The 24,741-nt window shown below is 31.4% G+C and overlaps 2 protein-coding genes across 4 annotated transcripts; both read left to right on the forward strand.

Annotated features, from left to right (window-relative positions):
* Positions 1-9,691: 9,691 nt before the first annotated feature.
* Positions 9,692-13,655, forward strand: LOC107937911 (uncharacterized). 2 transcript variants are annotated; one of them, XM_016870913.2, is made up of 6 exons: positions 9,692-10,006; positions 10,554-10,789; positions 10,872-11,130; positions 12,631-12,810; positions 12,887-13,042; positions 13,141-13,655. In XM_016870913.2, exons 1-6 carry the CDS (start codon positions 9,977-9,979, stop codon positions 13,312-13,314), a joined length of 1,035 nt encoding a protein of 344 aa, XP_016726402.2. In that variant the 5' UTR covers positions 9,692-9,976; the 3' UTR covers positions 13,315-13,655. The 2 variants fall into 2 exon arrangements, with proteins under 2 accessions (XP_016726402.2, XP_016726410.1); XM_016870921.2 differs by having other exon boundaries at positions 9,874-10,006; positions 10,369-10,789.
* Positions 13,656-15,275: 1,620 nt separating this feature from the next.
* On the forward strand, positions 15,276-19,407 carry LOC107937897 (polyadenylate-binding protein RBP47B). 2 transcript variants are annotated; one of them, XM_016870893.2, is made up of 6 exons: positions 15,276-16,008; positions 17,213-17,693; positions 17,959-18,041; positions 18,118-18,248; positions 18,513-18,609; positions 19,107-19,407. In XM_016870893.2, the coding sequence occupies exons 1-6, from the start codon at positions 15,640-15,642 to the stop codon at positions 19,128-19,130; spliced, it is 1,185 nt and encodes a 394-aa protein (XP_016726382.2). In that variant the 5' UTR covers positions 15,276-15,639; the 3' UTR covers positions 19,131-19,407. The 2 variants fall into 2 exon arrangements, with proteins under 2 accessions (XP_016726382.2, XP_016726390.2); XM_016870901.2 differs by having other exon boundaries at positions 19,110-19,407.
* The last annotated feature ends 5,334 nt before the right edge of the window (positions 19,408-24,741 follow it).

Below are 24,741 nucleotides of genomic sequence, written 5' to 3' on the forward strand. Positions count from 1 at the left end.
TGATGAGTTTGGCGTAATTGAGCTAAATACTATTCAACAAATTTTACCGCTTCCTCCAAGCTCACCAATTTAGCATTGTTTTGTTGACAAGCTTCTTGAAAGGCCTAACTCATAAACCCGTATTCCACCTCTAAGGCTTGAAAATACCTCGCTAGAATTGAAATAGGAGATAATTAAGAATTTGAAGAAAGGAACGAGAGGATAGCCTCTTTCACCTACTAAGGCATAAGGTTGTTTTGCTGTTGGTAGATGGTGCCTAGCGAAAATGGAGATGACCCTGACCTCAACAAATTCCACCAAGGGAAAAGTTCATCTGCTTTGTTAGTGGAAGCATCGAGAGGTAGAGAACTGGAAAGAGCCACTGCCTGGGTTGGGCATCTTGCCTCTATTGGAATCTCAGCCAAATGAGGGTTAGTGGCGTGAACTTCAGAGTCTGCAGAATGGGCGGACCTTACTGGCGGGGTTGGTACAAGAGGAAGGGCAGGAACTGGAGAAGTTTTTAACTCTCGAAGGAAGAAGCCCTTTTCTGAGTCTACGTTGTGCCAACTTTGGGCAATCACTATCCTAATTATCTTGGGTGTTGCTCTCCACCCTTGGTCTCTTCTTAGTTTTCTTAACCATCGTTTTTCTCGGTGGAGCAGTAATAGCACATTCGTTTACACGAGCCTCATCTAAAATGGCCAAGACATCTATATTATTTGTTGGAACGGGCGTAGTGGTATGAAAATTTGAAGACCCTGCATCATCAACATGAGAGTTAGGTCGATTAGGAGAAGAAGTAGATGTACCATGACTTATAATATTCCAATGGCGTGGGCGAATCCCACAAGAGTCATAGAAAAAGAAAGGAGGTTTCCTTATCCTCCCCGCTAGAATTCATGCCAGATCTTCATTAGAGTTATGGGGCCAAGCCTTTTTAGCAGTTAGGATGTTCCGAGAATCCGTCCATAATAGGAAATCATTAGTTTGATGACCATTGGGGCTTAATCCTTACAGACAATATTTGAAGACATGTCTGATAGTAACAACCTCCCCTAATTTTAGTACACGCCCCACCCTTAACCGTTTATTAGAACTAATATTTTCACATTACCTGTTGTATGTGAATATGCACATTTAATTATTTTTATTTAAAAAAAATTATATAATTTATGTATTAAAAAGATAAGTAAAATCTTTTATCATATTTATTTGAAAAAAAAACATGAAAGTAAAAAATTTGCATAAACAAATAAGTTAATTTTGTTATTGTTATAAAATAACTTATAATCTTTTTAATATGTATATATCATTTATCTAAAGAAGTTTTATTTTTTAAAATTTATTCAATTATATTCAATAAATTAATGTTTAATAATTGTTTTTTTACTATCTAATTAGTAATATATCAATAAATTATTATTTTAATGTCAATTTAATAATATAATGAATAAAAAAATATTCTCGTCAGTTTAAATTTTTTTTTAAATTTGTACCTTTATATATATTATAGATATAAATTATAGATTTTATAATTTGAGATTATACTTTTTTTTATATATATTTCTTAAATTAGTATAAATAAAATCAATTTGTTATTTGGGGGGGGGGTTTGAGACAAAAATAAAATATATACCATGTGAATTGACAACACATCTTCCTTACCAAATTCATTTTCCAATAGATTAATTTTGGAAATGTATTGAAGTTGAAACTCCACACCTACACGGCAATAGACCGCCAGAAATATGATGGTATTTATATATATATATTTAGAATAAGATATATTAAGATCTTAAATATAAATATAAATATAATAATATATGTATTATACATATTATATTTATTGTATTTAAACATATTAGTCTTTTATTTAAATAATACGAGAAAATTATTTATGAAATTAGGTAAAAGAAATATAGTAAAAGACGGTGTCATCAATTTATTAGACAATATCACCTATAAAAAATAATATTTTAATTTAAGGGTTGTCATTAAGTAGGGGCGACACCTTTTTTTTTACTGTTCCTTTCTTTAATATATATTTTTAAACAATTTTTATATTTTTTTAATTTTAATTTTATATTTTATAGTTTTTATAATTTTATTCTATTTAACAAAAAATATTAAATTATTTTCATAAATTTTTAATATTTAGAATAATGATCAAGTTGATAATTTTTTAGTAAATTTGCCATTAAAAATATTAAAGTAAACTACCTAAATAATCACTTAAATTTTTTAGCAAAGTTTTATTTTAATCACCGATTTTTTTTTGTTAATTTTGTCACTCCTATTAACAACCCAAAATATATACGGTTAGATCATTATTCTAAATATTAAAAAAATTATAATTATAAAATATTAAAAATGGAAATTATAAACTTATAAAAATAAAACAACACAACCATTTTTAATGAAATAAAATTAAAAAAAATTAAGAGTGGAGTTGAAAAAGGGGTACCTAACATGTTGGTCACAACCCTTTTTAAATTAAAATGTTGTTTTATTTATTTTTTAAAAATATTATTTTTTATAGGGAATGTTAAGCGAATTACTTTTTACAACTTATTTTCATAAATAATGTTTTTATTCTAATTTAAATATTTTTTTGGGTATTATTTAAATAAAAAACCCAAACATCTCTTTCTTTTATGAAATAAACACATGTTATTATTTTTTTGAGCAAATATTATTATAAATATAATACAATAATTAAGAAGGCGAGGGATGTTGAGGATGAGGCAAATCATTGATTCGATTTGGACGTACAACTTGCAACCTTATGAAGTAATAATTGTGGTCCTAGAATTTCAGATTACAGTTGTCCGTTTCAAACCATCTTATTCTTTTCACAAGGATAAACAAATTGAAATTTAATAAAATTTTGGATTAAAATAAAGTTTTTTCTCCATTTAATTTTACCATTTATCTTAATATTTTATATTATATTTATATATTTAATAAATAAATTTAAATTAAAAATTGTTAAAAGCCTATTTTAGACCCTGTAATGAACTTATCACTTGCAATGAAATCTAGAGGTGTATTATAACAATTAAGTATAAAGTTATAACAATACAAGGTTGGTTATACCGTAAATCAGGGCTGAATTTAGGGGTTGGTAGGCTCAGTCTCTCTAAAATAAATTTTTTTAAAATTTTAAATTAATAAAGATAAAATTATATTTTATCCTTTCTAAAAATGATAAAATTTTAATTTAATTTTTTAAAAATTATATTTTTATTATAGTAAAAGTTACAATTTAATACCAGCTCAGCTAAAAAAATTTCTAGCTTTACTCTTACTACAAATTGTGCAAAAAGCCACCTGAATGGTGGTTTGGAGTTATTGATATCACATCTATTTATAGGAAGAATGTTTATATGGGAATTAGGGCTTGGAGTAGGTCTTTATGAATTAGATGAATAATCATATTAATCTTAGAACTTTAGTATTAATCTGATTATTAATTATACATAAAGAAAGACTAAAAACAATAGTTGATGGGAGTCTAAACCAAAAAAAAACTTGAATTCCTACTAAAAAATATAAATTTTATATATGGTAGTGAATAGGGTTGTAAATTATCTTATTTCTTTAGTAAAAACAAGTAATATAAAATACAAGAGAAGGAGGGTTTGAAATTAAAAACGAAAATTAAATCTAAAATTTAAAAAAAAACCAATACGATGAAAATCTAGTTAAATGTAAAATTTCAATTTTGATTTATGAGTTTGATCATCGATGTAAAGATAAATTTCAATATTCTATGATAAATTGATTATAGTTACTAATAAATGCCTAGTAATCAAGCTCTTCTTATCTAGAGGTGAACAAAACTTGATTTCCACGAATTAATAAAAACATATAAAAGAGCCACTGCAAGTTAACATAAACAATATTGTTGCTTTGAGTTTTTATGGTGCTTGATGTATAAACGACCAAGATAGTTAATATATTGTGGTGTTTTTGTAAAGAGTTGTTGCTTCTTCTCCACATTACTGCCGCAATAAGTTCATGCAAAATTAAAATGTTCTGCATAATTGCTATAGGAAACACCGCTATATGTTAAGTTTAAATGGACGTCCTGCAAATTAAAAATTACTATACGATGATATTTAAGTCTACAAATGTTGTTGAATATAAAAGATGGCTAGAAAATGCCACCAAACCACCAATTTGTTGTACTAGTAGAGAGAGAGAAAGTGAGAGAGAGAAGTTGTGCCTTCCCATATATATTGACATGTAGAAGGGGCTTTTTTTTTCAATTTGGCTGGAGAAGAAATGAAAACATTTATTTGTATTTTTAAAATATTATATATTTATTTCTATTATTTTATAATTAACTTATCATAAATTTAATACACATAAAAAATATTAAAGAATTATCATAAATTTACAACTTAAAACATAAAATAAAATTGTTTATAATTAACTTTTTATTCATTAATAAAACAAATTAATAAATTCCTTGGCGGGTATATATAAAAAGGCAAATAAGAATGTGTTTAAAATATACCCCTCCATTTATTATCAACTGTGATAATGAAATTTACATCTCATCCTCAATATTGGATTAAGTTGTCTAGAGTTTCTATTAAATAGTATATTATATTTATATTTTATATTTTATATAATTTAAATCATATAAAGGATAAATTTATAATATTGAAATAATTTTAAATTATCCATAATTCAATAGTTTACAACTTTATTAAAAGAAAAATAAATTATTAAAGATTAAATAAAATAAAAATTATAAATGTGTAATTCTTTTTAATATTTACAATCTTTTTGTCGATACCCATATCCAACCGCAGTAACTAATCATTTCATCATAGGTGCTCTTCAAAGAAATAAACATCTGGTCATGAAATGTCCTCCATTCACAATATATATTTACGATTCTTTAAGTACGTGAAAACAATACAAATAGAAACATAATAGAAACAGATCGTGTTTTGGATTAACTAGGGAAATAAGCAGATTTTGCATAGGCTGGTTAAATTTGGGATGTTGGATTGAGACATGGAAAAATCGATATGAATCTAATTATTTATGTATTTCAATTATTTTGGGAAACTTGAGCATAACTTTTCAATAAAACTCTTTTAACAAGAAGCATTTTTTTAAAACTATTTGTGCAATCGTGTTTGACCTTTTCCAATATTTTCCAATATGTTTTATATTTGGTAGTAGAAGCTTCTTGTGAAATGAATCCCGAATATAATTTTTCAAAGAACACTTCTGATAGGAAGCATTTTTAAAAAAAAATTGTATAATCATATCCGATCTTTTCCAACATTTCCAAGTTTCATATCCGATGGTAGAGGCTTCCTACAAAATGGAGATGATGTAGAGAGATTTTTTGGAGTTAAGATAGCCTTTGTGGAGAAAATTTGCATGTCGAGGAGAAGAGTGTAGATGTTAACAATATTAAGTTACTTTTCTTCATTTTTTTTTGAATAAAGTTCGTAGTTGTTGCAATATAATTTGGATACTCACCGTAGTAGATTAATTTGTTTCAAGTATATAATTACATGTTGTTACTCTATTTATGATATTTTATTCAAAAATTTGAGCTAAATGACGACACAGATGTCAAGTTAATGATTAATGCACATTACTCAACTGGGAATGTTGTAGTAGAGTTACATACTTAGTTTGAGGATGTACACGCATTTGCTCTAAGTTCGTTAACATTTCCTATTAATATGTATTCCACTTTTAGTTAAGAAGAGGAAGCAAAAAGTACAACAATTCGATTGTGTGGTGGTTTTTTAGCGTTATTGGGAAGCTCATATTTGAATATGTCATAATCATCAACACGAAAACATTCATCTATTGGATTTTTAGATTGCAACTTTGATATTTGACATTTTTAAAATCTGCAAAGTTTTTAAAATTAAATATAATAATATACAAACAATTTATTTAACAAAGCAATGAATTTATAATTTACAATATTATTAGAATATCAATATAGTTAACTCTAAAATATCAATAATATAATAATAGGTGCAAGCAACTAAAACCTACTATTCAAAAATTTTAACACTTAAAACAAAAGGAATTACCTTATATTTCTTAAGGAATTTGAGACCATAAAAATCGATTAAAGGCACAAAATTACTAATTTTTGGTAATTAAGAGAAAAAAAAACATTTAGGGATTGAGATTGATAATCGAGGGCAAAAGGAATTTGAGAATGAAATTTAGAGAAATGGTTTTATTAAATTGATTGAGAATTGGATGAAAGTGGGTTAGGGGAGGAGCAAACAATAATATTATCGCTTATTTATTTTTATTTAAATTTTTTACCATTGATTTCAGCGTTAAAAAAATGGATGGTCTTGATTTTTCTAACTGTTGAGACCCAAAAACTTTTGGACGGCAGATATTTGAGGACCACTAAACGATCGATATCATCACTAATTATCTTGGCTAGGCAATCTGCCACTTTGTTATTGGTTTTCCAAATGTTCCTGAATTTTACTTTCTAATCTCTAGAATACAAGTTGTTAATCATCTGAATTTCAACAACATTGTTAACCTTTCCAAGTCCGGTTTAAAGAACCCCAATAAGTAAATCATTGTCACTCTCCAATTCGACTTGTCTAAAACCTTTATCCCAAGCTAGTCTCGACCCTTCAAGAATTGCTCTGGCTTCAATTTGGGAAATATCTGTTATTTGCCATCTGGAAACCAAAAAACCAACCACGGCTTGGTCCCCTAGCCATATCGTCGATTGCTACTCCTAAACCGCTCCTTGATAACAACCCGTCAACATTAATTTTGATCCATCTGAAGGTCAAATTTTGCCAACTATTCACCGTAATTAGCATGCCCATCTTTCAATTACCCCTCCTATTTGCAATGATTTAGTCCATGTTGTTGACGAAATAATATATCTGTCGTTCTTGTTCGCCCGATTAAAGATGATATAATTTCTTCTTTTCCAAATGAACTAACAAACAATCCCCAAAAAAACCTCCCATTGACCAAATACACAATTACCTTTATTCTTTAAGTTCCACGCGACCTATTTTTCAAAAGGGAAATTGAAAAAACATATCCAATATTTCATAGGGACAACTGCTTTCCAAACTGATTGTGCAAAAGAACAATCCCTAACAACATGCAATGTAGATTCCAAAATGGCACCACATTGCTCGCAAAATGGAACCTGAGTCATACCTCGTCTAGCACGCTCTTCGTTTGTCAGTAACCGATCACAAATAAGCAACCACTAAAACATCCTAACTCGTTTAGGGGCCGTAATCTTCCATATTAGCTTGTTACCCTTAAAATGTCCTAAATCATCTGTAAAAAAAAAGTTTGTAAGACTCCGCGATAGAGAACTTCCCCGTCGAGTCCATTTCCAGGAAACAAAGTCCGAATTGGCTCCACTAGTAGGCGCTTAATATGCAAGAATATGTGTTAAAATTCCTCTAGGTAGAACTGACAATAACCACGGTATATTCTAGATTCCATCCAAGAGAGCCACCTTACGTACTAAAATCGTGTCATTCAGCTCCCTGGGTCTAAGATAGAATTGTTGTAGAGGACAAATCTCTAGCACCCAATCATCGTTCCAGAAATTGACTACGTGACCATCCCGAATAATCCAAATAATACCATTTTTGACTTCATCCCAAATGTGCATCATAGACCCCCATAAGTAATATGGGTTACTACACCAAATATAATCAGGTACCAAATTATGGATACTATATTTATTTCTTAAAATTCTAACCTAAAATGCATCAAGATTAGCAATCAAATTGAAGCCAAGCTTCATAAGGAACAACTTGTTTTGAACTTGCAAACTTCAGATTCCCAAACCATTATTATCTTTAGACCGACAACAGATATTCTAGTTGACTAGAGATGGTTTCTGAATAGAAGTGGAAGACCCCCACAAAAAAAAAGCATGAGCCAATTTTTCAATTTCATTACAAATAGTGACAGGAATTCTTGTAGTTGACATGAAATAATTAGAAATCGACAGCAAAACAGACTTTACCAATGTTTGATGACTTGCTAATGATGGCTTGCATATATCCTACCCAAAAAGTCAAGCTATAACTTTGTCTAGTATGAATTGAAACGTATTAACCCCCACTCTATCGTGAAAGAAAGGCATTCTGAGGTATCTCCCCAAATCACTGACCATTGTTAAGCCAAGTTTAGAGCATACACTTTTAGCTTCCTCGTCCCTAACATTAGATAAGAAGAAAACCTGAGTCTTTTGCTTGTTAACACGGTGACCAGTGAAATGACAAGAGGAGTCTAAGACATGCTTTAGACAAACGACTTCTGAATCATTAACTCTACAGAACAACACTAAACCATTTGCAAAAAAAAGGTGTGACACACCTAGCCTTCAATGAGAAAGCATTATTGGTTCCCATAGCTTCTGATCAATTGTCGCTTCAATTAAATGGCCTAACAATTCCATATACAAAACAAAAAGATATGGCGACAGAGGATCACCTTGCCGAACACCATTTGTTGGAATGAACGAATCATAAATAGAACTATTCAAAAAAAGTTGCATTGAGGCAAACAAGACACATAGCATAATCGCCTGTCGTAAGCTTTTTCAAGATCAACCTTTACAACCATCTAACCCTTTTTACTCTTGCTTTGCTTCATCATATGGATTACCTCCTTAGCTATGATGATATTATTCGAAATGTTTTCTGAGGCAATATAGCTCGACTAATTTTGTCGAACTAGATCTTATGCAATTCTTCAGAGATGGATTACAATTGTTTTTGTAATTATTTTGTAATTATTTCTTTTTTTTTTCAAAACAATATTTTTGGCTAATTTTGCCACAAATAACTTGATTAATTTAATTATCAATATATATTTATGGCTAATTAACTCTTAATATCACTAGTCTAGTTGATTAGTGATGACACTCATCAATCGAGTTCTAACTCATGGGAAATTATAAAAAAAATATTCCTTTTATAAAATAAATTATATTGATTTTATAAATCTAATAAGATTTAAACCGAAAACATTATGCATATAAAACTTTTAACTTTACCATTATAATCAAAACATTATTACCAAAGCTCTATTTTGTTTTAATTTTATCATAAATCTAGTATTTTATTCTTTTAACCATTTGGTAAAATGACATGATTAACTTAATAAATTTTAAATAACCCATTGCTTTGTTCAAGGATAATATTGTTTTTTTATACAAATTTTCCCGTTTTTCAATTCAAGTTTTTCATTAATGATTATATATTATTGACTCCCACCATAATTTAATAAATACGTCGCAGTTGTGCAAAAAATTAATATATTTAATAATTTTTATTATAATTAATAAAAAAGTAATGCATGAGAAATTGAGGGATCCAAACCAAATACAAATCTGATCAAAATATTGTTAAAGAGAAAACAAAGGAATGGAAAGGTATGTGAGACTCTATAATTTATTACAAGGTTGGTAAAATGTTTTTTTTCTTTTTAATAAAAAAGCTTGCTTTTGTAATGAAAAATAATTAAAGTAACATTTTTTAAACAAATAGTTCTTTTATAAAGTAAGATTAGCAAAAGCATAAGTCCGTTACCAAAAAGTCATCATCACATAATTAAAACGGAACCTGTCCACAAAACGCCATCGTTTTCTGCTTGCTCCGTACTCGCAGCTACGATTATTAAAAAAGGGTTATGTGACTGTAAATGATGTGCAGAAAGCAAAGCAGTGTGAGCGTTGCTTCAGAAACGGGCTTCAGGAACAAGCAAACAGCCTTTAATCATTTTGTTCTAATCTCCACCATAATTAATCTCATTCCTTTTCTATTTTCATTTAAAAACAAAATAAAGAATTCCAATTTTGTTTGCAAGATAAGAAAGATCAAAGCTATTAGCTTCTTCCCTTTTTATCATTTGAGTGAACAACACAAACCCACTGATAAAGGAGTTGCCAATGCCATTTGATTGCTTTACTTTTTGAGCTCTCATAGTCATGGCCGACGATCTCTGTTTCTTCACCAAGGTCAGTTTTTTTTTCCCTTTTGTAGGAGTGTGTTTTTTTGGGGGGTTTCATTGTCGTTATCTTGAGTGAGATTAAAGATTCTATTAATTATTTCATTTTTCATATTTTAGTGTCATGCGAATATACTGATCTATTTTTCCGTGCACACGCACAGAAAACTGATCTTTGTATTGTAAACCCATATCTTGAGCGGGGCTTGTTTTCTATCGTTACTTCGCAATACCCAGATTTCATTTTCATGAAAGATGTGTTCTTTGATATTTATGTGCATGTTGGTTTATTTATTTACGTTAAACGTGATTAATCAATTAATTCTAATTGTATATTAAATTAAACCAAGTAATGTATTGTTCAACTCACAGCTGAGTCTTCTAGCAAAATCAGATCAGAGTTCAGTTCAGTGCTATAAGAATGCCCACATCATCTCTTTCACAAGCTGCATTTAATGGCTTATCGATAACAAAGTTCTGCTTTGTTTTATCTTTTTTTTTTTTTGCTTTATTGGTATAATTTGTTATTAATATCTGGCAGATTCATTGAATTTCAGGATTCTTTCATCCTAAAGTCGCCCAAGAAGTCTCCATTGGCGTTGAGGACGGTTGTATTGTTGTTTGTAATGGTTTGTGGAGTGTATATCTGCACGATTTGTTTGAAGCAAATAAGCACTGGCAGCACCACTGAATTTTTGAATTTTAGAGTGGACCAAAAGCCCTGTCCAGAACCTAATATTGAGCCATGGGAAATTCCTTACGTACACTATCCGAACCCCAAAACTTATAGCAGGTAAGAGAATGATTTTAGTCCTCCCAAGTTTGGTTTCAGTTTTCAGATATAAATATGGGATTAATTTTTTGTGTGTGATTAGGGCTGAATGTGCGTGCAATCCAGTCCGGTATTTTGCCATTATGTCAATGCAGAGATCTGGGAGTGGATGGTTCGAGACATTATTGAACAATCATACTAACATAAGCTCAAACGGGGAGATATTTTCTGTCAAAGTTAGGAGGAGTAATGTGTCAACAATTTTTGAGACTTTGGACAGAATTTATAACCTAGACTGGATGAGTAGTGCCTCAAAAAATGAGTGCACAGCTGCAGTTGGCTTGAAGTGGATGCTTAATCAGGTGAGCACCTCATGGATGAAATGCGATTTCTAAAGTTTAACTCCTAATTGCAAATATTTCTATGGCAGAAATACACTGAAAATTACTTATGTTCTTCCCATATGAATCTGCAAAAAGGAGTTGAGTACTAAATGGTTCATTCTATCTGCTATACAAAGCCTTAGTTATATCAGTTAGATTCATATTAGGAATGGCTAATTTACTGGGCTGAAGGGAACTCTACAACCAGGACACCAAAAATGAAGCAAAAGAAACCCAAAACATCCTTTATATTTATAAATACATTTGTGCTTTTAGGTTTTCTAATGGTCTTTCAGTGAATGCAAGTCTTGAGTTCCTTGGTTTCTGCAGCATGATCATGATAAACTCATGACAGCTAATATCATTCTGTGTTTGATTGCCTCTTTCTTTTTCTAAATTACCCACTATCTTTGTTTCCCAATCCAGTTTTATGTAATTCTATTACGAACCTGATGCTTTTGCCCTGTAATTAGAAACCAATCCCCTACTGCTCAAAAAGAATTAACTATCCTAGCATGCTTTTTCACACAAAACAAACCAACATCATGTTATTTTTGTTATTATTCTAATATACCACCAACCTCATATTCTTAACCCAGCCAATTGATTTCCGTATAACTGCTGCTAATTTGAGCTTTACTTGCATCTAGATGCTCCTTTTATTGCACCCCTCTTCTATTATCATGCTGCAAAAGCAACGTCATAGAAAGCTTGACATGATCCCCAGGGTGACCAAATATGTTAAGTGTATCTCCAGGGTCACCCTAGGGATCATGTCAAGCTTTCTATGACGTTGCTTTTGCAGCATGATAATAGAAGAGGGTGCAACGAGAGTTAGATCAGTTGTGGCCTTCCTTTCATAAAATGGTTGGGTGTAAATATAAAGCTGTGTCTCTATATAGGCAGGAGAGATTGGAAGTCTAAAAAATGTTTACGGTTAATAAAAATTTAATTGTTAGATTTAGATATTTCAAGTTACATTGATCTTTTAATGAGAAGCACATTTATTGGTAAATATTTACCACTACATCGATCCAGATATCATTTTCCATGTTACCTTGAATTACTATAATAGGACTCTTAATCAAAATTATGAAAAGGAAACAGGAGATAAGTTTCTGGTACCCAACAAACATGGAAAGAAGACATGACAACAGCTCATGCAATTCTGATGGATTAAGGTAATTGAAATCTGTGTTTGGAAGTGGAGAAAATGTGTATCAAACAGGAGATAATCCCCTTATTTGATGATTTGGAGACTCAACTGAACAATGAGGTCATATTTTGTTAGATCTTGCCTTCGAGATAAACATGTACTTCATGATTTCGGAACAATGTCTGCAGATCAATATTCATTAATGAACACGCTTTCCCTATGTTTGAAACTATTTTAAAGACAGTATTTTGTCTACACACATTGCTAGAATTTGTGATTATGCTTGTCTCTGTTGCATTCATGACCATAATCTTTTACTGCAGGGACTGATGCAACATCATAAAGAAATAGTAGAATACTTTAATACTCGGGGTGTTTCAACTATTTTCCTCTTTAGAAGGAATCTTCTGCGCAGGATGATTTCAATACTAGCAAATTCTTATGATCGGGATGCTAAACCACTAAATGGAACCCACAAGTCTCATGTTCATTCACCTTATGAGGTTTATGCCCCTCTCTCTCTCTCACACACACACACATATATATCTAAAAGTTTCAACTCTTACGTAATGATTTCAGGCTGCAATACTTGCTAGTTACAAGCCTGTAATCAATGCCACAACGCTGATTCCAATCCTAAGGCAGGTCGAAGAGACAACTAAGAAAGGTTTGGAGTACTTCAAAAGCACACGGCACATCATTCTTTACTATGAGGATGTAGTAAAGAACCACACCGTAAGGAAAATGTTTCAAAAAGCTGATCTTTTACTCTGGTCATGAATCTTTTATCTAAGTGCGGGTTCTTAATAGACTCATTTCTGGTCATTGTGCAGAAGTTAGCCGAGGTCCAAGAATTCTTAAAGGTTCCAAAGAGGGAGTTGAAGAGTCGGCAAGTAAAGATACACAAGGGATCATTATCCAATCACATTCAGAATTGGGTTGATGTTGAAAAGGCACTCAATGGAACTAAGTATGAAAGTTATCTACATGGAGATTACAGGAAGTAAAGCAGTGGCATTGATGTACATTTCATTTTTGACCCATTGCCACTCATCCTTTGTTTCGGATCACCAAGTGACAGGCACCAACAGTGAACCTACCAAGCTGAACTCTGTTCGGATTTTGGGTACACGGCATGCATCATTTTGCTTTTAAATTTTAACCTTACACTCACACCTTCGTATTCTTTTCATTCTTTTGTTTTTCCCTTGATATAGCTTTGACAGAAAACTGCTGTATTTATGCCCAATCAAAGGAGAAACTTGCATTTTTGCGTTGTATATGTTAATATGAATACGTTCAAGCTTTTAAAAGTTGAAGCAGGGAGACCGCCCACATTCAAAGTTCCTATTTCGGGTATCATGAGTGCGGGCCAGGGGCTTGACCGGCAGAAACTTGGACCCTTTTTGTTTATGAACCCACTCATCCCTCCACTTTTGACCCTCCAACCAATTTCAAATATCTGAATTAAAACGTTTCTATTTCTTTTTTCTTACGACAGCAAGTGATTGTAGAATCTCAACCAATCCAGCAGGTTTAGGCATAACTTGTGGGGTTTTAAAGTTTCTTAAACTTTGAAGTCAAGTGGGGTTTAAAAAAAAATTGGGGTTAGTTGGTTTGAGAGTCAAAAGACTCGAATTTTTGAACATCCTTTCGGGAGTTCTTTGAATCGTTTTTATTTTTATTTTTATTTTTGCGCTTTAATCTTCTGTTTCAACGTCTAATCTCAAGTTATATAAATCTATTGCTGTACTCTGATGCATAGTCTATGGTGGGGGTTAATGCACTATTTATCCTTAAAGTTGCACTTAATTATCACTTTGGTACCTTAAGATTTTTTATATCAATTTCTAACCATGTATCAATATTTATACCTAGTTCTATTTTCATAATTCATACAATGCTAATAAGAAGATACCATTTACCTACTTATTTAAGTTAAGGTTCCATTATTGTGAGTGACGTCATGCCATGTGTAAGTCACGCATCTAACATACCAACTTTCGGCCTACTATCATGAGAGCACAAATTTTCAATATACCAAAATACACAAGTCATTTATGTTATAAGTGAATGAATCTATAAATATATTTAAGATAAATTCAATTTGAGTCCAATATAATGTATTATCAATTCAAACAATCACATTTATGTTTCTATTTTTTAGAGCAAATCTGTTACGATAAGCAAGACAAGTTAATACCCCAATTGGACTTATACACGGCATAATAGTCCCCTATTATTTTAATTATTTGCTTAATCTGATTTTACGGACTATGGGTAATTCAGACGACATATGAGTTGTCTTTTTACATTATAATCCATTCATATAATGCAACTTATTATTAATTAAACCTTAGGTGATCAAGGAGCTTATATTTACTTATATATTTTGCTGTTAATGCTAAAATCATTCAAGACAAACATATAACGATCAATTAAATGAGCATGTGGTAATTTTATTATTTTAATCAATTTAAAAATTACTACATTAAGGGTACTATTTCAAACAGTATTTCTTATTTCTTATGATCGTATACATATGATTATTTGAAATTATTTAAAACAAAAAAAAAATTGTAGGATATTATTGCAATGATGATGTGATATGTATGTAACTAACATATTATATGGAAAGAAGTATGTGCATTAAATCACATACAACACTTATAACTCACATTTGTAATTTAAATTAATTACTATAATAGAAATAAAATAATCTATTAATTCAATTATTTGATCAACGTATCGAATTAAAAAACCTTTTATAAATTGATGATGATGAACTTACCAAAGTTACACATAAAATAAATTCATCAAATAAAAGATGTTAAAAATAGAAATAAAAAACATTAAAAATGGGTTTGTCATATTGAAATTACAATGATTAAAAAAAAAAAAAAGGTTGGAAAGTTCCTAAATTCTAATTCTACAAGTTGCAACAAAGCAGCTAAATTAGTGATGCATTATCTGTAAATCTAAAACATGACCTACTAGGGGAATGGCGGTTGGAGGCCAGGTCAGCATGGTAAGATATCCCCACACGACCATCAGGTGGGTCCCTGTCTAAAACTCACGGGCCGGCAACAAACAAAACACGTAAACAACCACCATCGCTGTACCCGAGGCCGAGGCCCTTCCTTCTCGCTATTTACCCCTTCAACTCAGATCCACCGCCACCCTTTATAACCTTACATTCCCTTCTACAGCACCCCCCCTCTCTCTCTGCTTTTCTTTCTCTCGTTTGGCCATTAAGGGGAGAGAAAGAGAGAGAGGAAGGAAAGAAGAACACCCAGAGCCTCAGATCAGCTTGTTTATCTACATTATCAAAGATGCAGTCAAGTTCAACCAACGCTCCTGATCTCAACTCAAAACAACAACAACAACCGCCAGCGCAACAAACCAGACAACAACAACAACAACATCCACAATGGGTGCCTAACCAGTGGATGGGAGCCATGCAATACCCGGCGGCTGCTATGGTCATGATGCAGCAGCAGATGATGATGTACCCTCACCATCATTATATGGCTTACAATAATCATCATTACCATTATCAACAATACCAACAGCAGCAGCAGCATCAACAAAAACAGCAACAAGGGTGTAATTCGGATGAGGTTAAAACGATCTGGGTTGGTGACCTTGTTCATTGGATGGACGAAACTTATCTCCACGGTTGCTTCTCTCATACTGGCGAGGTAAAAGTAAATACAATAGTGTGGTTATAGCATGAAATTGATAGATGCATGTCTTGTCATGAATCTTATACTAGATTTTTTTTTGTTTTATGTTTTGAGGAATCTGTTGGTTTTAGTACTTTGCTGCCTTTTTTGGTTGTGGAGTTTAAGGAGAAGTTAAGGTTTGAGGTTTTTTGCTAATATAAGGAATGCTAAGTTTGTGGTTTCTGTTTTTAATGTAATTACAGTAATTTATTTAGAAAATAATCTGCGTTTATGGCTTAAAACTTTTTGCCCAGAACATTAAAGCTGATTAATTTAAAGACAGGGATTGTTTTTAATTGAAGCTGAACAGATGAATAGACTATATAGTTGATTGCCATTATAAAATAAAATGGATAATTGCCAAAAGACAATTTAAGCTGTGTTGTAGCTGCCTGGATGATTAGCTTTTGGTTAAAAGCAGTTTACATCTTGTTTCGTAAACATGGAAATTTAATTATAAGAAAAAAGTCCTCTTATTTCACATCCAAAGCTTTGCTGCTGATGCTTTCAAGAAAAAGAACAAGCTTTGCAGCAGTAGCAATCTTAGGTTGTTATAAAACTAGACATGTAATGACTTTTTATATTGGGTATTAATTAGGGGAGATAGGCTGGATTACGAAATCAATTATGCTTAAAATTCATTTTCCCCTGCTACATGGACTCCTCCAAGCTTCTGAACATTCAGAATTATTGTTTAATATAATCTTTTTAATGTAGATAACTTGTTGAACACATAAAATAGGATCCTCTTGGTTAGGATCCAAAAGTTACTGAGATGCTTATGTGGTAGTGTGAAGTCTTGGACACCATTTTGAAGAAAGTGCCTGGCTCATATTGGCATTTATTTCTGGGAAGGTTCTAATGTATCCATGATCTTTCCGAAAGCTTCCTTCTTTCTTTGCTTGTATTATTTGAAAAATGGGGGCCTAAAAGACTTTGTATCTTTTACCATTCTTTGGAACCTTGAAATCTTCTAGAGAATTTTATTAGCTTCAGTTTTATTTTTAGTTTCTTGGAAAGTTAGCTGCTCAGATCCATCATACAGTTGATGTCTAATACCAATACCATTTTGAGCATTTTACTTGATTATCCAGAAGCAGGCTATTGTACTGAAAAGGCTATTGCTTATCATCATCATTTATACCCTTGCTTACTGAAATTTGGCATTTCAAAAATCCAGGTTTCTTCAGTAAAGATTATTCGCAATAAGCAAACTGGTCAGTCTGAAGGATATGGGTTTGTGGAATTTTACTCAAGGGCAACAGCTGAAAAGGTTTTGCAAAGTTATAATGGTTCTCTAATGCCAAATACAGAGCAGCCTTTTCGTCTGAATTGGGCTTCCTTCAGTGTGAATGAAAGGCGGCCCGATGCTGGTTCTGACCTATCTATATTTGTAGGAGATTTGGCCACTGATGTAACTGATTCGATATTGCATGAAACCTTTTCTAGTAGATTTCAATCAGTAAAGGGAGCAAAAGTTGTTATTGATTCAAATACTGGTCGTTCAAAAGGCTACGGTTTTGTTAGGTTTGGTGATGAAAATGAAAGGTCAAGGGCCATGACTGAAATGAATGGTGTGTATTGCTCCAATAGACCTATGAGAATTGGGGTTGCAACTCCCAAGAAAGCATCTGGTCATCAACAACAGTATTCTTCACAAGGTAACTTAATATGGTGAACTGTGCTATTTCCAATGGTTCATCTTTTTATCTTTTTCTGGTTGGAGCATGGAGCTCTCAGAATTTCTCTTATTTCTTGGATTATCCTGTTTTTGTCATCATGTTGTCGTGTGACTTGAATAAATTACTACAGAGCTAGTTATTTCTAAAAAAGTAAATTTGTCTTTCAAATGTACTATATTTCTTATCTTGTATCTTGATGTGAGATTTAATTGAATCATTAAATCAATATTCCACTTTTTATTAGCTTTGGTGCTGGCTGGTGGACATGCATCAAATGGTGCTTTGGCACAAGGTTCTCAATCTGATAATGACTCAAATAACACTACTGTGAGTCCTCCTCCTTCCTTTGTGCATTCTTCACCTGTATATCTGCCATTGATCAATAATTTATGTTTCTTAACAGATATTTGTTGGAGGACTTGACTCAGATGTTAGTGATGATGATCTTAGGCAACCTTTTTCCCAGTTTGGTGAGGTCATCTCCATAAAAATACCACCCGGGAAAGGATGTGGGTTTGTGCAATTTGCAAACAGGTGCCTCCCTATATTTACTTCATCTAATTTTTTTTTTGGGATTGTAATGTACTTTGCCTTGTCACACTCTATGTTATGCTGAAGTATGGTTTTAATTATTAAGGAATTCTTAGTTACAGCTCCATCAATGTTAATACTTTCACAATGTTGATGAATGTTGTTGAATTAAGTGATGCAGAGTGATAGGTTCTGACAGTTGGTATCTTGATTATATTATTATTTTTATTATGATTTCAGTAGTAATATAATGTGCTTTCTTTTCAGAAAGAATGCTGAGGAAGCAATCCAGAGTTTGAACGGGACGACCATAGGCAAGCAGACTGTTCGTCTTTCTTGGGGTCGTAGTATAGGAAACAAGCAGGTAAATTTGTGCTCAAGTTCCTATTCTTAGTAACTGTCTTAAGGCCTATTGCTGCCTTGATATTTGGAAAATGCTTGGAGGGTTTGCGATTCCTAGGTCTAAGTCCAGACATTAAGGCATCTGACATAGGTGAAAAGGGATGGAAGGGAGTTTCTTTTCATTTTTGATGAAATTACAGCACATGGGAGTTATAATAGTATTTAAGTATTACTTATAAGAATTGTATAATTTTACAGTATGGCATGAGTGATGCTACGGTCTATTTGTTACTTGGGCACTTCTGTCCCATGCATATTTGGACATGGGTATGGGGGCATGATCCTCCAAATATTTTGAAAAATTGAATGTACCCGTCAGATATATAGTCGCATCTGACACTCACTCGAGTCCAAGCAAACATAGTTTATTTCCCCTCCCTTCTGCTACTTTTCTTCCCCTTACAATGCTTCCCTTAATTTATTAATGCATTGTATCTTACTTCTTGAAACTGGTTTTAGCAGTGGAATGGAGGACATTATTGAGAGCAAGGCAATGGTGGTTATGGCTAGGGCTATGCTGCAGCACCAAATCAGGATCCAAACACGTATAGTGTGGCTGCTGTTACTAGTTCTTCTTAAGAGGGGTGCATGGCAATTATGAACGGCTTGTAATCAGATTCATTAATTAAGTAAGATGGGTTTGGTTTGCTTGCTGCTTTAGCTGATTCTTCAGGTTACAGAATTTTGTAGCTGGATTTTAATCTTTAAACCTTGAAGCTGTTTTATAACTGTATTAATATGTCATTTAAAATTTAAATTTTTTGCTTGAGAGTTTTTTTTTTTAATTGTTTATTTGTTAAGAACTGAATTTATATAGAAAGAAAAAGAATGGGCTTTAATCACCCTTTTCTTCATGTTGGAGCAAAGAAAAGTTCATATTCTCCCTCTGCTTGCAAGTTACATTGTTCCTTTTCTTCAACTTTGGCTAATATACTAAAAATACCTTTAAACAATTGTATCTTAGTTAAATAATCTCCTAATTTATAATTTTTAAATTTTATTATTAAAATAAAAATATTTTGAATTTTTAACTAATTTCATTTATGCTTAGAATAATTTATTAAATAAAAAATATTAACAAAATAATATTTTAAATTTTTTGAAAGTATTATATACATAGCTTCTTTTGAAAATTTTGATTTGTTATGTTAAAAGTGTATAAAACTTCTATTCTATTAGCAAGAAATTAAGATAAGAGTTTAAAATTTAAAATAATTTTATTTTAATAATAAAAGATAAAATATAATTTAAGTGCTTATTTTAACCTAGAGTAATAATTTGTTCTTTTAATATATTTAAGTTTTTATCTCTCAGTTTTTCGAGGTCTTTGGTCAACTCTTACACCATGTTTGGTTGAGGGGAATAGAATAATATCCCGCTTTATTCATTGAATGGTAAATTATTCTTTTATTTGGTTAAATGTAATACACATTCAATGGAATGGCTATTACTTTCCTTTTACTAGTCCTCCCATAATAGCTATTTTTTGGTATCACCAAAAGATGACTATTTCATGCAACCTTGAATAACAAAATAAGATTAATTTCCAAATTAGTCCTTTAAAACTTGGACTCAGAAAATATAAAAATAATATATTTGAAATAATTTAATAAAAAATATTTTATTTCAAAATATAATTTAAAATAAAATATTTTAATTATATTAAAAATATATTAAGAACGTTATTAAATTATATATTTTTATTTTTATTAAATTATATTTGATAATAATTATATTAAAATATGATTAAAATATTTATTATTGAATTATATTTAATAATAACCTTATTAAAATTTTAATAATAATAACAATAATCATCCATCCAAAAAAGCTTTGCAAAGGGTAGGGGTGTTCAATCGGTTAACCGACCGGTTAACTGATTCGAACTACCATTAACCGAATTAACCGACCCTTTTAAACCCTTAACCGTTAACTGAACCGAAATTTTTTCAAAAAAAAGTAACCGAACCGAAATTTTTTAGTTAATTCAGTCGGTTAACCGAATTAACCGAAATTTATATATATTTTTTAGTTTTTGTTAAAACAAGTATAAAACATATAAAAAATTAACCGACTTAACTGACTAATTAATTTATATTTCCAAAAAATTAACCGAACCGACCGAATACTTATATATTATAATATTATTTATTAAATTCGATTAATTCGATTATTAACCGACCAATTTCAAACCGAATTAACTGTTAACTGAACTTTCAAAAAATTATTAATCGACCTCCAACCGAATTAATTCGGTTTTCTCCGAAATTTGCACACCCCTAGCGAAGGGTACTTGGATGGTTTAATTTTTTTTCTTGTGCTATTTACAACGTTTATTTTATTAAATCAAACACAAGAATGCTATTATAATTTTGTTTTATTCTATTCAACTAAACAATTGAACTACGGACTATAGCCCTATTCAATTTCAATGAATCAAACGAGCCATTATTCTCTTTATTTTTTTAGAGATTTGAATCCACGACTTCCTAAGAAGAAAGAAAAATACATAATTTCTAATCAAATGTAGGTTTAGAGATTGGTTGATGAAGATCTCCAAGCAATCTCTATGGCTGTTAAAGACAAAGCAAATGGAATATAAAAAATTGTTCAAGTAATATGGAATGAATACTTGTATTATTAATAGTTGTGATTTTCAAATAGACATCTATTGAAGAGTAATGTTTTTACGAAAAGACACTATAACTATTATAAATAATGGAGAAATTTCATTTTACATGGCATATTAAACAATACATATCATATCAAAATATTGAGATATAAGAGTGTCTCTATTCTCTTCATCTTCTAATATTCAAAGATTGTTATATAAAAGAATGGGTGCAAAAGTTTTTTTTTATAGAATTTGATACTCTTATTATACGTCGCTTAATGTCTAATGAACTAATTTTATTAGTACAAAATGTAAAAAAATTATTAGACTTTATTGTATTTTCAAAATTCATTTATCAGTAACTCTCTTGCAAACGAAAATATAAACGAGTGAAAAGAAAACATTATTTCCAAGTTTGAAAATTTCAACTAATTTCTCGTAAATTTATTTTTATTCCCACCCGCACACTAAGATCTCTTGCTGCATGGAAATTAACACGCATTCAGGTACAATTTCGTTCCAGGACAAAGCAGGCAATCAGAGTGGAGAAGGATATACATATGTAAACAAAGTCTGCATAGATTCAGCCATCTTATTTGATATTTTCCTCATTTTCTTCTAGATTAGTCAGCTGCAAAATATAAAAACTCCACAGCCACTCAATAAGGGCTAGCCACAACTTGAAATTCCATTTTTTGGGGGTCTTCACAATGCATCTGAAAATAATAAAACACACATCGCCTTATTTAATAGAATTTTAAATTCAAAACTTAATTGCATTGATTTTTATAATCACCTCTAAAAAAGTAAAAAGCATTAACAATTTTATAATTTGAATATTAATATTTGTAATTTGTTCCCTAGTTTTTTTTTTTTGGCATTAGGAGCACAATCGCTGGGCACTGCTAAAGCAGTAGAAGCAATAGCAATACAATCTTTAATTGTCAGTGATGAGGTGATTGAGTGTGTTGATGTGGTCGGCAAAAGGTAAAACATGATGTTGAATCTTGTAGGAAAGTGAAGAGGGATGGTTTGTAAATGGCTTAACTCCATTATCCAACAATAAAACCAGATCACAAAGTCAAAATATCTTGTCATAAACCGGATATGCTGGAAGAAAATGACTCTGGTCTTGATAAGCTTTGTGCATTGAAGGCCAAATTGCGATTTTAACGAGGATGAAGTACATTAAACAAACATAAAACAGGTTGCCCAACACATTTATATTGCTGCAAATATGCCATGAAAGCTCCTTATGGACGAGTTCTCGTTCTCCAATTCCACCTCGAAATCTTTCCGACGCTTAACCACCTCACTGCAGAACTTAAGTCTCATTTCGACAACCTATTAACTAAAACTAATACATAAAAATGAGAAACTCAAATAATTAAATATATAGTGGGAAATTATATGGCACATTGTCAGTAGAGTTTTCATACTAAAACAGAGTTAGGAGTATACATGTCAATTTTTTAAGATTACTTGTTGAATTAAAAAAATACATTGCTAGTGTACTAAATAATCATATATATATTTAACTAAATATCACAATTTTGCTGATTAAGCATTTAAATGGTGCAAAAGTCACGGGATTAGAACTTTAGTTGGACAAACCGCGCGACCTTAGACGATTTCTTTGGTTAAAATCCGCCTAAATCAGCATAATTCTCGAAGAATGAGAATTGTTGCAGAAATTCTCTAAGAGACCGAAGCAACACGGGCGAATAGAAAAGCCACAGAAAAATAGTGCACACCAAGTGTTTGAGTAAATGCTCTCAAAGTATTCTCTATTACTTTGAAAGATTACAACTGAATGATTATAAATTAGGGGGAGGGCCTCTATATATAGTTGAGCTCCCCCAAATACATTGGTACAGATTGAGTTACATCAATAGTTAAAATTTGTGCTTATCTACAAGATAAGAGTCTTAAGAGATTTAAACTCTATACATTTTTATCCCTTAGGATTTACATTAATTAGCCTGGTAACTCTAGTCTTACGAGAATATTTCACTAGGCCACCAAGGCTTCAAGTATATGAGTTTCTTCATATGTTCCACAAATCGGGTCAATTTAAGTGGGTCAAATAAGCCCCATTTAATAAATTGACCTTTATGGGACTGTAACATCCCGCCCGGTGAAGTCATAGTATTCGAGTACTATTATTAGAAGTAAGACTTATAGAATAGGTTCTGAGTGAATATGGTACTAGATATGACTAAGTGACCAAAGACTATATAGAAAGCGTCTTTGGACGAAGTCTTTATTAAGGTGAGCTTGGTGGTCTGGCAGACTCCTTTACAGGGTATATGCCACCCCAACTGATAAACGTTAATGTTATTCCTTAACTGTTAAGCCCTTAGTTTAAAAGAATGGTCGACTTTATTATTATTTTATTTGGAACCATTTAGTTGGCCTAAGGAGTACTAGTTAGAATGAAACAAGGTTTCTGAAATTGAAAAGAACATGCATTTAAGATAAGAAAAAATATTATTAGTCACAGGAACCGAAGGAAGCGTAGTGGGAGGATAAACTTGCCCATTAAGTTTTCCTTTCATGCGTACCAATATAAAGCTAGCATTGGCTTTCTGACTAAATTTTGTGCTTTATTTGGCAAACTTAAATTTTCTTTTCAACAACTTTCTCTGCAATTTCCCAGAAAACTTGAGAATTAAGACTTGCCTGAAGGATCGAGTTCGCTGTATCCAGCAAACTCCACCAACGTTGGTACATGGTAAATATTGATGAAACTCAAGTTATTTTCATGGTTATTTACAGGACCTTAGGGTTTTATGCTTTAGGGTTAATTTAAGGGAAACAAGGAGGAAACGTTTAGTTTTTGGGTTTCCTATTAACACTCTTGTTAGACATGTTTAGTTTCTTGTAAAATGATCTGATAAGATAACTCTTCATGTTATAACTCAAGAAACTCCTAAAAGCTCTTGAGATAAGGGCAAGGGTCCTACCGTATAAGCTTTTCTGCAACTTGTCTGGTAAGTTCCTTCATACTCCATGAGTGTGTTATGTTTTTGTTCATGTCTAGTATAAGGTGAGTCTACTTGTTCTGTGAAGGTAAAGTATTTGCAGCAAAGTAACAAATGATTAGTGTGAAAAGTTTAATATGCCATATCTACATAAACGAATGCTTATTTTCACTTTTCCTTTCCCTCTTGATAGTTTGGTGTTGTCATTAGCTATGAATAATCACAAAACATATCATACAATCAATTTTCAGCAAATTCAGAATCAAATACCAAAGTACATGGATTTTTGCAATTTATTCAATTTAGTCCCTAAAATTGGGATAAACATAACTTTCAATTTAGGGCCTCTGATTATAATTCGATTTCATCATGACTCATTAGGGACATTCGATTTTCTATCCCTACTAACATTTCACAATATTTTGTATTTAATTTGATTTGGTCCCTAATGTATGAACTAACAATTAAGCTTTACAATTTAATCCTTTTCATAATC

Source organism: Gossypium hirsutum, chromosome A12 (assembly GCF_007990345.1).
Source record: "Gossypium hirsutum isolate 1008001.06 chromosome A12, Gossypium_hirsutum_v2.1, whole genome shotgun sequence".
In the NCBI taxonomy this organism is placed as follows: domain Eukaryota; kingdom Viridiplantae; phylum Streptophyta; class Magnoliopsida; order Malvales; family Malvaceae; genus Gossypium; species Gossypium hirsutum.

Coding starts and splice junctions, on each gene's coding strand:
- LOC107937911 (XM_016870913.2), top strand. CDS start 9,977: ATGGCCGACGATCTCTGTTTCTTCACCAAG. Junction 10,790..10,871: donor AACCCCAAAACTTATAGCAG/GTAAGAGAATGA, acceptor GTGTGTGATTAG/GGCTGAATGTGCGTGCAATC. Junction 13,043..13,140: donor ATGTAGTAAAGAACCACACC/GTAAGGAAAATG, acceptor GTCATTGTGCAG/AAGTTAGCCGAGGTCCAAGA.
- LOC107937897 (XM_016870893.2), top strand. CDS start 15,640: ATGCAGTCAAGTTCAACCAACGCTCCTGATCTCAACTCAAAACAACAA. Junction 17,694..17,958: donor ACAACAGTATTCTTCACAAG/GTAACTTAATAT, acceptor ACTTTTTATTAG/CTTTGGTGCTGGCTGGTGGA. Junction 18,249..18,512: donor TTTGTGCAATTTGCAAACAG/GTGCCTCCCTAT, acceptor CTTTCTTTTCAG/AAAGAATGCTGAGGAAGCAA.